This window comes from Ammospiza caudacuta, chromosome 5 (assembly GCF_027887145.1).
Source record: "Ammospiza caudacuta isolate bAmmCau1 chromosome 5, bAmmCau1.pri, whole genome shotgun sequence".
Taxonomy (NCBI): domain Eukaryota; kingdom Metazoa; phylum Chordata; class Aves; order Passeriformes; family Passerellidae; genus Ammospiza; species Ammospiza caudacuta.
In genome coordinates this window covers 62,644,270-62,662,797 of record NC_080597.1, presented here as the reverse complement: position 1 = coordinate 62,662,797, position 18,528 = coordinate 62,644,270, and the positions used below count along the sequence as shown (strand labels likewise).

Sequence of the window (18,528 nt, the reverse complement as noted above, 5' to 3'; positions counted from 1 at the left end):
ATGCATGTCATTCCAAAACTAAGACATGGATGTATTAACTTCATTTTTATGCATATCTTTGGTTAATGAATCCTGCTACTTCCTATTTACAGTACAATAGTATACAAACATTTTAAATTAAATCTACCAATTATAAAATCTATTTTGTGATGCCCAGTTCTGTGTGTATTGTGTTTTTATGGATAATGGACTTTAAAATGTATTTTGCTGTGGAACTTGTTCATGAGAGGCTTGGCACAAAAGTAACAAACACCAAATATTCCAACCATCTCATAGTTCTGCTCAGGGTTTCTCCCATCAGGCAAAAAAATTTTTCTCGTCTTATCAGATTGGTCCTGCTGCCCCAAGCCCTGCATAAATTTGAGGGAGCACCGCCTGTCCCTCATGCAGGGAAAAGCCCAGTTCCTTTGCTGCCATGTCCCTGCTTGCTAACTCCTAGCTCCTTTCACAGTCACATTTTTGATGACAGCCCTGAGGCAAAAGCCAGAGACTGTGAAGGAAAAGCCTTCCACCTGGAGGGCTGGATCCACATCAACGAGATTTTTTTTACATCAGAATTTAAATAATTTATGGTTTCAATTTTTTATAACTTCAGCAGTGAGAGGCAGTGTTGGGAACCAGCCCCCTCTGCTCCACCCCTTGTTTGCAGGATCACAGCAGACATTGCTGAGCTGTCAGTGTAAATTACAGCTGGCAGCACGTCAGTGCAGAATGCTTAAATGTGTGTGCAATTTCAAATACATAAATAATCTCACTGACTTTTCTGAAGCACCAGAAAACATTCACCTAATGTTCTTTTGTAACTTCTCAGGAGCGTTTGAGAAGCAGCACTTTGATCTTTATTAGCTGTCAAGCCCATGATGAGGCAAAGTACGTTCCTCAGCGGGCTGTGGAGACAGGCCTGGAAGCAGCTATGTTCTTCTGGAGTTTTATCTGAACATTTACAAACCAGAGCTGAGTAACAGCATTTCCCTTTAAGTGTGTATTACTGCAGCTTTTTGGGAACAAGAACAAGGCTAATGCTCTGTGCTGGCTGATGACCAAGGGCTGAGGAGCTCCTGTCGAGGCTGTGCACCCACACTATGCCCCGGTAGGTGAAGGGGCCTGCAATGGGTTTACATGCAATCCCATGAACCAGGAGATGTGTCCCACCTTTTTCTTTCCAGACAGAAGAAATGTGTCTGCATAAAGCATTTTGAGCAGAAATTCACACAGTGCAAATCTCTTCAGCAGCTGACAGTCCCCCTGCATGACCTGGAGCGAGGCACTCTTCCTACCACCGTGCACACACAGAGACACGGGACTTACCCACCCTCAGTGACACCCACAAACCTTCTCCTGACTAGAAGGCAGCGCCAGGGGTTTCCCTCCCTTTGCCTAAGAATGCCAGCAATTTCAGCTTGCCACAGAGCTGGCCTGGCTGCTGGTCCAACATATAAATCACGGGCCCCAGATAAGATAAGCACATACCGGTGTAGTCCTCGTGGCACTCGCAGGTGTAGCCGCCCTCGCGGCTGCGGCACAGCCCGTTGCTCCCGCAGGGGTTGGAGTAGCACAGGTCGATTTCCGTCTCGCAGTAGTCGCCGGTGAAGCCCGGCGGGCAGCGGCAGCGCAGCCCGTTGATGGGGTGGATGGGGCGGAACAGGACCGTGTTGGAGCTGATGAATGGCGCCGAGCTGTCGAACTTCAGCACGGAGACGCACTTCATGTAGTTCTCGCAGGGCTCGCGCAAGCAGATGTTGTCGTCGAAAGGCAGCACCCTCTGCGTGGAAATCAGGGTCAGCAGCGTCCTGTTGAGGTAGATCTGCTCCTGCAGGTCCTCAGAGGGGAAGAACTTGTTTCGAATGCCACCAGGGAGCAAGGCTGAGAAGGTGACGTTCAGGATGTTGGAGCTGACGTCCGTGTCGTTTTGGATGTTGAAAACAAAGATGCCGTCCTTGGCGGTGGAGAGCACGGTTGCCACCCCCTCCACAAAGAGGGACAGGAGGGGAGAAAGGAACCTCTCCTGGGACATGTTCTCCAGGCGCACTGTGATGCTGTTGGTGAGCATGTCATCTGTGATGATGGTGACACGCAGGGTGCAGACTGCAGTGACACTGTGAACTCCATCTGAAGGGAAGGGAGAAAATAACAGCCATGTCAGAGAGCAGGCCTCAACCTACGGACAGGGGGGCTCCCACAGCCTCCTGAAAATGAAACAAACCTGCAAGGCACTCAGTTCTGGGCACCAGGATGAGAGAGGGAAATGTATCCACCTTCTGAAGTTATTACCATTGCCTTTTATCAGGAAAACAAAATAAAATTTCTTAAGAATTGTAACTCAAAGGACCCAAGACATCTCAAAGAGGCAAGAACACCTGGAGAAGATGCCAGGCAAATAACTAGCAAGGGTTAGTGTGGAAACAGTCTGAGGGCCCTATGATAGCCAAGGGAAACCAAGAGGAAGGTGACTCCCCTGACAGTGACCGCTAGTCTACAACTGGTGCTGGGAAGCTGCTGCTTTTCACAGCACAATACCAAAATTATCTTCTTCAGGTGTGGTCTCAGGCTTAAGGAGCCAGAACCCTGCACAGACAGAGAATTGTGACCAGAGCTTCAGATAAGTCATTTAAGGAAACAAGTCTTCACATCTGAGTGCTGGAACTTTTTCATTTCTCACATGTAACTTCTTAAAAATATTTTATGAATATTAGAAAAAAATTTTAATTAAATATGCCTGTAGTGAAAAGTAGACATTTAAAAACTCTTCCATTTTATTCTTCCTTTAAGGCATTTCTGATACTGCTGTGCCTGTTCTGCAATAAAACCCATAATTATAAAAATATAGCACTAATACCTGACACTGGACTGAGAATTGCCACTGTAAAATTTCAGCACACCCTGAGGCTTACAGCAGCACTGTAAATGTACAAATTCTAGATTATTCTGGCATTATGGAAAATAATTATGACACAGTGAGAGTGCTAAATTTAATCTAACTTCAATGCATATGTGGAATGGGAAGTTGCATCATCACTAAATCAAATCACTTACTTTAAATGTGTCTCCTTGCTAACATTAGGGACTCATTAAAATACAGATTGCATTACAGAAAATGTGGTTAGCATTAGAGCAGCATCCAGAAATCCCAGATGAGATCAAGAGTGGCTTCCGGTAGGAAATGTTCCTTCTGAAAGATGTCACAGTGTAAACAAACAACCTTAAATGGGCATGAATTTGTCTCATGAGAGAGATGAATTGCTTTGAGTGGCCAATATGAGCCCAAGAGTGGGGTCAAGACCTGAGCCCAGTTTCCTTAGGCCACAGCTCAGTGTCACAGCCTTGGTCTGAAGTACCTCAGTGATAATAATGCACAAGTAACCTGCCATTAAGCTTGATTTCAATTAAACCACAAGGTACGTGCAGAAATGGATTTTGAATCACATCAATGTCAATTGCATCAGGAAGTGTGTTTAAATCTATTAGTGTGAGATCAAAAGTCTAACAGCATAGACTGCTAAATGTCATTTTGCTAAGGTTTGTTATCTCCAAGTGTAACTTTTTGACCTATTATGGTCATGCAGGAATAGAACAGAAAAATCAGAATTATTTCTTTCCTATTCACTGTCACCACTCCATCTCAAGTATGGTTTTGTTTTAAAAAGGAATGTATTATTGGACAATTTTTCCTCCAGTTTTATAGCAGCAATACAGTAGATCACAGCAGCCTAATTAACAAAATGGCTTTTGACTCCTTCCTCCTATCAGGTTGTCTGTAAAAGCTCAGCTGTTGACTTTTTCCCCACGGAAGCAGCTTTTATGCAAATAGAAAAATCTCTTCTGTGTGCTACTTTAACTACTGCCTGGCTAAAACCAATCCACCAGGAGGGGACATTGTCTGGAGTGATCTGTTTGACTTCTCCTAGGTAACAAGTACAAGACAACAGGAAAAGACCTCAGGTTGCTCCAGGGGAGGCTTAGATTAAGTATGAGGAAGAATTTCTCCACCAAAAGGGTGCTCAGGCACTGGAACAGGCAGCCCAGGGAAGTGGTGGAGTCATCATTCCTGGAGGTGTTTAAAAGATGTGTGGATTTAACCCTTAGGGACAGGGTTAAATGGTGGGCTTGGCAAGGCTGGGTTAATGGTTGGACTCAATGATCTTAGAGGCCCTTTCCAAAATAAACAATTCTATGATTCTATGTGCCGATCACAGAAGCTCACATACCAGCTTTCATTTTCTCCCAAGTTTGCAAAAATCTATTTCTTCTCTTCCTTGGACTCATTCTAGAAATCTGTGGTATCAGTTTCCATCAAGACCCAAAGCAGCTTTTACAAATTATTGGTAGCCAAAATCCTCTGTGGATTTCTGGTCAACAGACAATACAGGATTTCTAGTATTTTCATAAATGACATCCTCAGACTAGTTTACCCATGTCTATCATTTGCACAGCTCATTCCCCTGAAAGGCCAGAACAAACTATTCACTTTTTTTTTTTCCTAAAGCAATTGACATTTGCCTGTTTGTCCCATAGGGTGCCTGAACTATTTTGCTATTTGTTGCACAATATGCTACAGAAGTTCCCTCATACCAGCCAGAATGCTGGACAATGGGTCCTTTTTTAAAGAAAACACTATGATCTATAGCCCGTGGTATGTATAGTAAGAAGACAAAATAAGATCCACTGTCTGACAATGCAGTAGAGTCTACAAACTGTCATAATCAATATCAACTGTCACAATATGCAAGAGCTTCCCAGCATTCACAACAGCTATTCTGACACAGTTAATAAATCACTGGAAAAAAGCCTGGTGTCAGATACCACACAGCCTCCTTGTTCCATGGGCAGCACAAAAGAAAACTGGGCACAGCCATATAGCTGCAAAATGAAGTTGTGTTTTAAAAGCCAACTCAGCTTTGTGCAGCCCTGTTGCAGAGCATTAAATTAAAAAGAGAGTAAAAAAGGAGCAGAGCATGTGTACTATAGGCAACAAAAGAATGGCACAGCCATAGAACTGGCTGGACAAGTGCCTCTTTCATATCTCAGTTAGGCTGAGAGCAGCATCACAGGATCTGATCAGCTATTCATTCAGAAACTCAAGGAAAGTTGAAACAATCTGTGGTTTTATGAGACCAAATTAGTATCTATTCTCCTTTCAACAGACAACTTTGGCTTTGAGGTGGGGAACAACTGCAATAAAGAAAGTGGAAAATTTTTTTGGTCTTTTTTGGGAAATTATTTAAGCCCTAAATACCCAGTAACATATGTATTTTGAGATTTATAATTGAAATACTCCATGAATGTTTAAAAGGTTTCCTGCCAGAAATGCCAGAGAATTATTATTATTAGGAAGTAATGTTTTGTGGAGTGGCCATGCTTCATGAACTTCAGTGTTTGAGATGCCCACCATATGCAGCTACCAAACTGCTAAAAAGGCTCAAACCATCTGAGATTCCAAAGGTCTCATGATACAGCCATAAGAAGTCCCTATCATGTTTATGGCAGGTGCAAGATGGTTTCAGTCAGGGGTGTGAAAGAACCTTCAAGTTGTTACACTGGAAAATTCTGGCTGCACTTTACTCTTTCAAGCAGATCTTGGAACAGACGAGTGCACACACATTCCCCAGGCTTAGCTGTCACCAGTTCTCACAGCCGTCATGTGGGGGCTTCAGCAAACCTGCTGGGTGCAGGAGTCTTCCTGAAGGGGCTCTAAACACTCAGCTCATGCTGGCAGATGGGATGTGCAGGCATCCTGCTAAGAGTGATTTGAGCAGACAGCCTGGATCTTAGCAGCCCCAGCCACCCAGATAGCCTGAGGAAAGGGAAACACAGAACAGACCAAAGAATGAAAAAGGATTCACCCAAACCCTTGTTGGCTTGGCTCCTAAATCCCTGTACCAATGGCTTTTGTCACTTGGTCCTCAAGTTTCTCTTCCATAAAATAGGGATAATAGCACTTAATATGTAAACTGTGAAATAGTGGGTACAGATGATAAAATGTTGAGACACTGGGATAACAACAAAACCAACACAAATGTCCTTAAGAAATCATAAAAGGTTCTTTTAAGAGCTGTTGCAGCCAAGTTTATCAAAAACAAGGTGGAAGGATTAAAATAAGACTTTTACTGTCTCACAGACCCATGAATGAACAAAGAGAATTCTGGACAGCCTGGTGGCTGTCCAGAAATTTGTTCATTACAAATGCGGTCCCTGTACACTGAATTTTTATTCTGGCAATATTATTCTATGTATAAGTTCCACAAAAGTGCTCTCCACAAGGTGGAAATCAAAGCAGATTGTTGTCTTTTGAGTCATTGTCATTGCTGAAGAGGAGACTTAAAACTAGAATTACTCATCTTCACCATTCATCAAATTAATGAAAAGATCTAATAGCAAACACATACCCTGATGCATTACAAAGAAGAGAAGACAAGAAAGGCTGATGAAAGCTTGATGCTCTCTAAAACACATTAATAACTAGAAAATTGACTAAATGGGCATTGTTTTAATTATTGCCTTTACTTTACAACAAACCTTATCAAATCTGATACTTTAATCTCAGCTTTCTATCCTCTGGCAGTCCATAAACCAAAGAATTTTATTACCTAGAAATGTAAACACAGCAAAGTTTAACTGAAATGCATATTTGGCAATGGCAGCACCTGACCAGAAAGGCTCCTTTGTTTCTTTTTTAAGTTTGCAGAAATAAAATAATTAACACTATTTTTAGCTTATTACATACAATGGTCTTAGTACCATTTTTGAAAGCTGCATACTTTATACTTTAGCATCAGAGCTTTCTTTCACAGATATACTGACTCAAACTCATTCTAATTTTGCTTTATAACACATCTGGAAATAGCAGATGCCAGTTTTTACAACAGCCATGCAAAATCCTTGGCCAGCAATCCAGAGGTTCAAATAACCTCTTGCTCTTCTCAGATCATAAGAAGCAGCTGTGGCCATGGGTAGCAGCCACTGCTTGGTAAAGGCCTTGGAATGACCAAAGCTGCATCCTCATTGCTTCCAGCCATGTCTTTACATACAGGAGTTCATTCACACCCAGTCCAGCACTAAACCTGGAATTTCTGATGAGGATGCTGTGCTTTTAGTGCCCTCTCCACAGCTTGGATGGCAGCAGCACATCAGTAGCAGCAGCTCACAGGAATGAACACTGCAGGCAATGCTGGCCTGTCTGAGCAAGGCTGGCACCCAAACCACACTTCCCACTGAGCAAACAGCAGTAAAACATCAACATGTGTCAATAAAAGTGAGACAAACTGCACAGTCCTGCCCTGAGCATTAGTTTGCCTCAGAGAATCTGCCACCATTGCAGGGCTGACTCCTGTCCTTGCATTGTGCTTCCACCACCATGGGAGCAGATTTAAAATGCATCAAATATTTAAATGCTAATATTGTCCCTTCCAAACCAGTGCTGTAGGCATTACAAAGCTTCACATCCATGAGCAGAAATAAGAACTCTATGAACACCCATAAAATAAACTCCTTAAAATATCTTCTGTGTTACAGAAAGTTCAGCAGCTTATAACGCAAAGAAAATACCCTGAAAGAAAATAAACTGCACAGAAAATGGCAGGTGGAAACCTAAGCAAGATTCCTTGCTGAAACACCAGGAAGACATGACCAGAAAGGAAAAGGAAAATGGGCATACTTGTGGATTTAAAGATCTCCCATCTCAGGGTTTTCCCAGTTATCAAGCAGCCTCACTGAGGAAGTGTTTAGAAAGTGAATATGAGCCCAGTTTTAGTGTTCCCTCAGGGCACCATGGAAAAGGAAGCAGGTGATGGTTTTGGTCTTAGCTTTCCAAAAGACAACCACAATGTCCAGTGGCAAATATCCTCTCTGTGTCCCTAAAGAGTCTCTGTTTTGTAGCTGGAACAGCTCAAAGTGCAAAGGCCTCTTTTGCTAGAGAAAAGTGATTTTAAGTGGTACAGTAACAGAAAAGTAATATCCATGAGAAATACACTCCATCACTTGCTGTAAAAAACATAACATATTGGGTGTAATATCCTATTATTTCTTAGACAGGCATTAATGAATTCTGTCAAAGCCTCTACTTCCTAGGAAAACACTGCTGATGAGCAATTCTGTCAATACAGCAAGTTGGGTGCAACCACATGGAGACTGTCCTTGGCCACGTGAAGCTTATGTTATTGATTTTGTCCCTTTGTTTCAGGCTGCCAGTCAGCTCCCTGCATTTAGGAGCACTGACTGCCAACACAAGTTGTGGGCTTTGGAAACAATATATAGAAATAACTATCTATTATTCACACAATGCCAAAGGTTCATGATGGAACTGCTGCTGTGAAGAATGTCAAAGTCCAGGTCTGCTCCCAAGCCCATTACACCAACAGGAAGATACCCATGGACTTCAGTTGGACTCCCTGCCAAAATCTGGCCTAGAGCCTAATTCCCAGAGTCACTGCCAGTGCACTCACACAAAGCTTCACTCCCAACCCTGCAGCCCCAGACAAGAACAGTCTGCCCAGGAAATGGTGCAGGCTTGAAAAGTCAAAAGAGCAGAAAGCAAAACATGAGGGATAAGCAGGGCAAGCACTAGAAACATGGCCCATGGACAGCACCTCCTGAGCTGTAATGGTGGAAAAGGTTTTCTAAAATCAGGTGTCTGAATCTGTACCTCAACATCTCCCATTTTCCAGGAAGGATGAGCACCTGCAGCCACCCCTCAGCAGGTGCTCTGTTTTGAAACATTGGCCAATGTTGCCCAGCATCATTTGGAGGAAAGGAGGTTTGGAGCACTTACAGGAAGAAGGAATACAAAAATGTGTTACAGGGGTATTTAGGTTTCAGGGTGAGGTAAAACAGGAGGCAGCTGAGGTACATGGTGTATGCAAGTACCTTGGCAGGTCCTGACTGAGCTGCAAGAAAGGGGGAAGTCCTGGGTGAGACATGTCTTTAGGGGAAAAGAAGGTGTCTGGATGAACTACAGCAAGACTGGCAGACTGATAGAAGACAAGACAAGTCCACAGTGGCAGAGAGAGTGCCAATGTGTAACTGTGCCGGTGCCCAGCTCCCCTTAAACCAGCATTAACCACATTGCCTCCAGCACCTTCCTGCTGCCACTGCAGCAACTCAGAGCACCCCAGAGGTCTGTCCCAGGCCACCCAGGCCACGGGGTATGCACCTGGGTGATGGCTGTGCCAGGCTGTGCCTTGCCACTGCACTGCCCATGGCAGCATCAGCCACATCCCCACTTGTAAAATGATGTCAGGGTCATTGCAAGCAATGATCCCAACAAGTGTGTTCAGACACTTCCAGGCAAAGCCACCTCTTCTGCTCACAACCTGCAGGCACTCTTAATTTCAAGTCAAACCTTAATGTACTTCTTTTTGCAAAGAAGATGAATATCTGGGACACCTGGGGAGAGTGGGCAGTGGCACTTGGGGCTCTCACCCCACAGTTCCCTTGGCAGCAGCTGTAGCTGAACCAACTAAATCAAACAGCTAAAAATACCCAAATTGTGGGAGGATAAATTGTGCATAAAGCAACTGTGAATTCCCGACGTACATAAGAGAAGAAAACAAACCAATTTCAGCATCATTATCTTTAACGTAGCCTGTGCTGCTCTGGATTATTTACTTTGTACACAATCCTGAAAAGAAAAAGAGCATATTTGAGTCTGCAACTTGAACAAATTGATGCCAGCTGGATTGCTCAACATTGTACAAGATTGCTGTTCTGAAACCAGCACCTGCAAGCTGAGAATTTTGAAATGTTAATTGGGTTGATAACGCTAGTCTGGGGGAACATTTCCAGAGGGTAGGAGGTAAAGCAAGTTGGATCTGCTGACAGAAATAAGCCTTCTTGACTTCTAACTGTAGCAAGGCTGAAGATACACCTCATTTCCTTGAACACCCTCCCACAGAATCACTTCTTGCTCTTCAGGTACCTGGTGCCCATGGGCTATAGCTTCTGTAGGGGGTGAGATGTAGGCAAGGGATGCTCACGGGGATGCAGGAGCAACAGGTTGAACAAGGAAGCAAATCCCTGTCCTGAGCAGAAAGCACAAGTAGAAGGGATTTGGGACATTTAGAGGGAAGTATGATATGTGGGAAGATAGCATGAGCATGCTAACAACCAGCTCCTTACAGGCTATTTAACTAAAGAGGAGATTTCCCTTCTAACTAAAATGCAAACCAATTTTCCTTCTGGCCTCTGCACACCTCCCTGTTCCTCAGCTGGTTTTCCTTGTTAGCAAGGACTGGCCAGACTCCCCTGCCCAGCTGTGCTCGGCAGCAGGGCCAGCTCCCCCCTGTGCATCGTGCCCTGTCCAGGCCATGCCAGCCTTGTGGGGTGCACAGCCCCAGAGCCTTGTCCCACTCTGGGCCGTGCCAGCCCCAGTGGGGTGCACAGCCTCGGAGCCCTGCCCTGGGCCATGCCAGCCCCAGTGGGGTGCACAGCTCTGTAGGGGGTACAGTACGGGTAAATGAAGGGGTATAGAATGTAATCTTATCCCCTAAAGAGTTGCAGCTGAACCAATTACTAAAGATTAGGAGCAGGCCTGATGTTAACAGGCCACGCCTGTAGCCAACAAGAGGAGTGTTATAAAAGAGTGGATTGGTGGGAACTGGAGTCAGTTGGCTGCTGTGAGGATGAGGAAGAGTCAGTACCTAGAGGAGCTGCCTACAGGAAGCCTCAAGGAGGTACAAAACTCTAGCAATATGGAACCCTTGCAGTGTAGTGACAATAGAACTCTTGCAATATATGACAACACAGGCCCAGGAGCCCTGCCCTGCTCCAAGCCATGCCAGCCCTGGTGAGGTGCACAGCCCAGGAGCCCTGTCTCCCTCTGGGCCACACCAGACCGTGTGGGGTGTACAGCCCCAGAGTCCTGCCCTGCTCCAGGCCATGCCAGCCCTCAGTGGGATGCACAGCCCAGGAGCCCTGCACTGCTCCCAGTGAGGTGCATGGCCCAGGAGCTCTATCCCACTCTGGGCCACACCAGACCATGTGGGGTGCACAGCCCCAGAGCCCTGCCCTGCTCTGGGCCACTCTAGCTGTGGTGGGGTGCACGGCCCAGGAGCCCTGCCCTGCTCTAGACCATGGCAGCCCTGGTGGGGTGCACAGCTCCAGAGCCTTGTTCTGCTCCCAGCCACACCCTGGTGGGGTGCACAGGCAAGGAGCCCACTCCACTGCTTCTCCACAGACAGCTGCCAGGCAAGGAGCCCACTCCACTGCTTCTCCACAGACAGCTGCCAGGCAAGGAGCCCACTCCACTGCTTCTCCACTGACAGCTGCCAGCCACAATGCAGGTTCCAGACTCCCACTGAAGACAAGGATTTCCATTTAATGCTAATGTCCATGGCAACTGTGCACCTTACAGCACTCATCTGACCTGCTCAGCTGAAAAACCCTGCTCCAGATCGCTACACCTGATAAATTCATAGACTGACTTGCTGGGGCCTCCAGCACCTCCCATAAAGCTTGATCTTGTTTCATATATAATCAAACCTACTGCCTAATTACTGCAATAATTTTCTCTGAACTTTAAAGGAAGAGGGGTTTAATATCATTCACATTTTAATTCTAATTAAATGCAGAGCTAAATGTTGTTAGCCAAAAGAGTTTCCCAGCAGACTCTCATGGCTTGCAGCCCCATCTCACAGTGTGCTGCAGTGGTGGCAGCAGTGGCTTGGTGGGCACTGCTGGGCAGGCAGAGATGTCAGACACCATTAAGGTGTATGAAGCCTAGGCACAGGGAGCACTGCTGTCCCCTAACCCCACAGCCAAAGGGCTTTTCCTGGGCCTCCAGGAAAAATCCATGAAAGCACTGGACTAACAACTGCAGTCATGGGATGCTCCAGAATTAAATCTCCATTCAGGCTATGGTCCTCAAGTAAATGATGCATTTTGTACAGAGGGCATAAGAGCAATGTGTTTACCCTGAGATGCTTTTACGTCATTTACCCCACTTCAAACAGGACAGCCCCTGTGTGGGGTGCCTGGCTGTGCTGTGGGGGGACAACTCATGGGTCACCATAAAAGCCTCCATTCTCCTCACAGCTACACATCCCCTGCAAACATTTTTACTCATGGTGTCTGATTAAAGCAAGAACTTCCACAAGCAAGCGAGAGCTCTATTCAAATCTCTCTCTTTGCAATTTCAAAGCAGGAATAGATGAAAACTGTTTTGAGGATGGCAAGGGTGAGGTGGGATGAATTGGGGTGGGGGCCTGGGAGTTTCAAAACTGGGAACGGTGCTAAGGAAATTGCTTCTCTGCCTCACTGTTTGCACCCATACTGCATATTAGTAACCTCAAAGGTATCCTTTCAAAACAGCATCAGCAAAATGAAATCCATCAGGTTTATTTCTCTAAATGTCTCCATATTCCCATGTTGCTTTTCTCTGGAGATATGCTCTCTGCTCCTTGCTGTGACCCACAGTGAAACCACAGGGACACTTCCTGCTGGATGGGGTTCAGGTTTGATATCATCAGTGGAAAAAAGAGAAGGGAACAATGAAAGAAAGACAACAGTTATGTTTACAGACAAGCTTTCAAAACAGCTATGTATCAGCTGAAAGTTATTGGTATATGGGGTGATGCAGACTTGCCCAGCTCTCTGAAACAGAAAAAACACCAGAAAAATTCAGCTGTGGTAGCTCAACAGGTTGCTGACTGTGCTCATTTGCTATGGAGGCCCAGCTTGGGGAAATAAGAGGGTTCTTAGGCATATAGGCACTTCTTTTTTGTTGTTTTCTGTGGTTTCTATCATCCTAAGGCATTTGCAAATTAATACAAGGTAAAAACAGAGGGCTATCTCTCTGGGACAGGACAAGCAATAATGGCTACATGTCAGCTTCCACATGTAATAGGCACAGGAAAAGTTGGTTCAGGAGACGCAGGAGACTCAGACTCAAACATAAGGGACCCACATAAACAAAGTAGCACTCTCAGGCTGCTTCAGTTCTCAAATATTTTGATGGGAGCAATGACAGGTCATGGATGTCTCACCTGTAGCATATATATCCAAAAGTAAAGGTTTCAGAGCCTTTATAACTCTACCTTTTCTCCCTTCCTCTCTCAAGCTCAATTAATGTTTAAGAATTTTTAATAAGAAGGAGATAAAATTCAAGAGAAGAGATGGGGTCCATCACAGTCCATCCACTGGGTTCTGACAAAAAATACACCCATCTCTCACAGTCTGAAAAATTTAGACTTTCAACTAGCTTAATTCCATTAAAAATCTCAAGAATGAAAATGTTAAACAAAATATCACATTTTCCTTCATTTTTGATTTCTAAGGGAATAGATTTTCCTTTTTATTACTAGATTTTCAGCTGACCAGTTTAGCTGGTCTTTTCTGTTAACTGAGGTCTGCTGACTTAAGCAGAGTAAGAAGGGAATAAACAAATCAGAAGCATGAGGAAATGAATGTAAGCAAATAAGAAATGTAAATAAAAAATTGCTTGCATCATGTGATTAAAGAAGTACAAACACAAAGACAAAATAAACAGGTAAAACCACTCTTACCAAACTTTCACAGTTTTGGGAAAGACTCCCCAGGCAGTGGGAATATTTATAGGGAAAATGCTGGGTACTTTGTCTGGACTCTCTGTTGATAGGCGACCTACACAGTCTACTAAAAATGTAATGCAAAAACAACCCCCTTCTGATTAACCAACCACCTACACACCACTGGCCACTGGCAATGAGATCATGGTGGGCTTGGCTGCATGGTCAGCTGAGATTATTCTTGGATCCCTGCCGCTAAAACTAGAATGCTGGACAAGAATCAAAAGAGACAAAGCACTCGTTTCCTGTTTCTGTAGTACTGAACCTGTGGGTGAGTATTTTTCTCCCCAAAACTTTTCCAAAGACAAAAGCAGCCGCCCAGGCAAAATATGGAGAATGAAGAGCTTGGCTCCTATTGCTGCACGCCATCTGGGGAAGCCCATGCAGAGAAGGGGCAGGTCGAGCTATGACAGATGAAAGTGGGTAAGGCAGTGACTGGGAGCCACTGGTGAAACACAGAAACTACACTGATCCTCAGAAATGATACTGCAATCTCAAATGCCTATCTAAGGATTCCTATTCAGCTGAACTGTAGAAATGAAGTCATAACTACATGATTCACTTCTGAAGAATCAGATAAGATTTTCTGCCAGACACACTTTGTAAGACACTGATCTGGAGCAAAATTTTGCATTCTAGGACTAATGTAAGATTGTCCAGCAAATTCCACAAGGAAAAGATTCTCTTTAAAGGAATTTACTATATGGATAAATGGAGAAAAAATTTGTGCTGTTGAAACATACTTGATCTCAGCACAACATCAGCAGGACATCACCAGGAGTTGCCAGGCTGGGCTCTGCCAAGCAGCCACATGTTTCTGGCCAAGGGCAGGATCACTGTGTCTTTCTCTTCTGGGTGATGGTTCTCTCCTTCCTATTCTGCCAAATTTGCAGACAATCCGGGTGACTTCTATTTGGTAAGATCTGGGCATTCAACAGCAAACAGAGCCTTACTACAATAGCATGGCAAAATGCAGCAGGCATGTGCCCACCACAAAGCAGGGCAAGGTGACTCCCTGGGACACTCCCTGCATCATGGACAGCACCAAATTTTTCCAGTTCAGTGAGACTTAATTCACCATTTCCAGGTATCCCATTGTAGCTAATGCTCCCACCAGATCACTGGACATCTTAACATCTGCAGAAAAGCCTTCTCTTTCAACACAAGCTGAATTTCCAGGTGTAGAAGAGGAGATGCACAGTGAAAGCTGGATATTTGATGACCCCAGTGGTGCCATGGAAGCAGCATTTTCCAAACAGCATTGAATAAACTACCCATGAGGCAAAATGTTTCATTGTACATTGAGTTTTCCCAGGGCTGTTAGTATATTCTATGAAACCTAAAGAATTTATGTATCTCCTTCATTATAGTACCAGTAGATTCCTATTAATATCTTTAAAGGCATTATTTTTCATTGTTTTAGTTATGTTTTATGGAAAAATATAAAAATACTGAACATATGTAAAATACACTCAAAACCTATCACCATTAATGTTGAGCCTTAAAATGTCAATCGCTCTGGTAAAACACAAAAATCTTCATTCTAGGAATCCCCACCCCTGTAATACCACTGATCTCAGCACAGCTGACCATTACAGGACTGCTGGACATGAAGCCTTCAGCCTGAGCTCTGAGACTACTTTGGTACAATATCAAGAATGTGCAGCTTCCTGAGAAACCACCGAGTCACAAGGATGAAATTTCACCAAGCATTAGTAGAGGTTCATCCTATCATCTTTCTATAAAACATACCAAACCCATGTCCTCCATTTGTAGGCATGCAATGAGATAAATGTTATCCCTGAGAGAATATAAATACTAATTTTATTTTTAAAATATAGTTTTTAAAATTTAGTAGTACACACTGTGAAAAGCAGCTGTCTGTAAATCAGGATTTTTCCATGCAAAGAATATATGAATTATCTGAATTCCTGCAGGATGCTTCACACTGTGGAGTCACTTCCCAAGAGCTCAGACAACAGCAGAAGTTTAATTAGTAGAAAATTTTTGTGTTTCAGTGTCCAGAGCACCTCTTTTCACCACCTAAGCTCTGAGGGCAACTGGACAGACAGTACATCAGCCCTTTGGACCATGCCTTTGAGTCCAGACATTCATTCTCTCTCTCCACTTATAAAATTATGCTTATGCCTTGGCTCAACTCAATGACAAAGTTCTCAGGAAAAAAAAATGTATTTCAGCTATTTTAAAATTTTCTCCATTTTCAAAACCCTCTTTAGTCCCATTTATATTTAGCCCTGATATTTCTCTATTTAGCCAGTGAGCATTTTCATGAAAGAGCTTCCTAAATGCTGAAAAACCACTCAGTTTTAACACCTGCAGTCACTGTACTGCATTAATAACCCCAAAAACATCCCACATGGGAAGACTTGCTCCTTCTCTCCACAGAGCCAACCAGAAACCCCCTCCTGCTTCCCAGCCTGCAGGATCCCTGAGGTGGGTCCCAGGACAGCCAAATCCTGCCACAGTGGTCCTCAGCTGCAGGACCCCACAGCACTGGCTGCTTGAGGCACTTTGAATGTCTCACAGGTGGGCTCATGCAAAAGGGAAGTAGAGCTTCAGTATTTGCATGGAAAGAATTATTTCTCTCTGGATGTGACAGCTGGTAATGGGGAGAAAGGCAGAGCAGCTGAAACCCAGATCAGGAGGTTTACAGGGCTGCCCAGTGTGCCTGTGCAGCACAGGAAGCAGCAGCAGCTCCACACAGCCAATGTAAGTGGAAAGGACAGCAAAATTCACATAAATGTGTGCCAGGGATGGCTTTGGCACGCTCCAGGTCACAGGGAGCACAGGCAGGAGGCTGGGTGGGGGCATCGTGGTGGCCAGTGGTGATGCCTAGCTGCCACCCAACCCTGCTCCACAATTTGTCACACAGATGTCATTCCTCATGCCAGAAAACTCAGAGCAAGATGCACAGGAAGTGTCATGACAGGTGGCTGCAATGTCTGCAGAAAGCATCATGTGGAGAAACATTTCTACCAGGAATCTTCCATAACTGTAGAAGTTCTTGATCTCCAGCTCAGGCTGACTCCTGTGACTGCTTACAAGAAGTGGATGCAGCTGCTCCTCCACCACCCCTAGAGGAACAGAGAATTGTCCCAGAGAAGTTGGCTTTTACTCCTCTATTTTTTTTTCTGTCTTACCAGGAAAAACAAACTGCTGCATTTGTAGCTACAAGGAGATGGAGGTAGAAAAGGACAGCTCACATAGGCATTCTGCATTCTTCTCTGAGCAGTGATGCAGAAGCAAATACCAACAGTGCATTTAGTGGTGGAAAACTGTTCATGGGCATGAAGCCCATGGGGTGAGGTGGGTTTGGCCAGACTCAAGCTTTCATGAACTCCAACGTCATTACAGTAAAATTTATAAGTGCTTCCTCAGTTGAAAAACATGTCTTCTACTTTGGTTCCATTAAAAAAAAAAGGAACAATCTTCTAATTAAGGATGGATGTAGAATTAAAAAAAACCAAAATGAACAAACATTAAAATTTTAGGATGGATAGATATGTAATTAAAAGAAAAAAAAAAAACAACCAACAAAAAAACAACAAAAAACCCCAAACCAAACAAAAAAAAAAAAAACTCATGAAAATTTCAAAAAATGTTCAAGCTCAAAATAAGATATTCTAGCCCTGAAAAAAATTACCAGTTTGCCTTTGTGTCCTTTTCAGAGACCTGTTTGGCAAAGAGGACATTTCACAGTCTCCCCTTACGGAAATCCAACGCCACGCTCTTGCTTCAGGACTGCTGCCAGCTCCATGTTTAGTGGATAAACCCTTTCACATTTGTCTTTGAAAGAGGCTCTTGTGAACAGGAAGCTGTGCTGTGACACCAGGCTCCTGTGCTCTTTAAAACAGCCCAAGCTCTGCAAGTGACCTCCCTCCTCTTGCTTTCTCAGTTGGCTCAAGCCATCTCCCACACGTTGTTTCTCCAGCAGTAACCTGAGGCTTCAGAAAATGTTGGAACAGGTGGCCCAAGTTAAGTCAGCACCCAGAAAAAGGAAACATTTTAATATTACCTACCTAATGCACCTTTCTGTCTTTAGATGTTTACAATCATTATCAGAATTTAGGGGTTTCTGTATCAGTCCATGACTCATACCAAGACACTACTCAAGGCCAATAGATATGATATTACAATTTCTTTAAATTTAACATCATTTAATATCTGCTGCATTTTACTGACTGAGCCATCTGGAAAGCACAGGACACTCTGGAGATCATGAAAGCACAGAAGGGCTCCTTAGGTCTCTCTGAGTGCATCTTGTACCTCCCTTTCAAAACTGTTTTTATCTGCCAATCAAGTAATGATATTTCTGTAATTACTTTAAGGTACTGACCTCACTAGATGCATGCTGTGCACTGCTGTGCAAGGCATGGGATTTGAATAATTATACTGCCCTAGAAAATACCAAACCAACATCCCAAGACATCAGCAGAAGTTGAGAAATAATGTGGCAACAACAAGGTCACATGAGCATGAAGCAGACTATTTCTCTATTATCACTCACCACTTTAAAATAAATTGGGTGTTTCCCTCTCCTCTTTCCAAGCACAGAGCTACACACCCAGCAGCACTGAGCTCAAAACAGTCTCTACCCAAGGCAGCAAAGTAACTGCTCTGCTCTGGAACACCTTTGGTGTACTGGAGTTATTTTAGGTTTGCACACAGGCACCAGGAGGCAGAATCTGGCCAAATCACTTTAAAAAGACTGAACTGCTTGAGATAAATACCTGAGAATCCACCTCTTAATACGCCATTGCTCTAATTTCTCTTCTTAAAGCATTTGCAGCAGTAATCAGAGGTGATCACTGAGCTCCATCCTGCACCTTTAATTAAAGTCTGTTTCTGAAAGCCCTGTCTAGAGAGACTAATCCCTCTCCTCTCAGCTGCTAGACCTGCACAGGAGGGCAAAGAGGCAGATGCATGTTTGAGGAGGTGAACAGGTCCCAATTTGGCACCTCAAAATGTCACA

At 44.1% G+C, this 18,528-nt stretch overlaps 1 protein-coding gene across 1 annotated transcript in view; it reads right to left on the bottom strand.

Moving 5' to 3' along the window:
- CELSR1 (cadherin EGF LAG seven-pass G-type receptor 1) overlaps positions 1–18,528 on the bottom strand; it is a 164,900-nt gene that overhangs the window by 94,713 nt on the left and 51,659 nt on the right. The window contains exon 2 of the mRNA XM_058804814.1: positions 1,471–2,109. Within this exon, the coding sequence (XP_058660797.1) occupies positions 1,471–2,109 (639 nt within the window). The remainder of the gene's footprint in view (positions 1–1,470; positions 2,110–18,528) is intronic.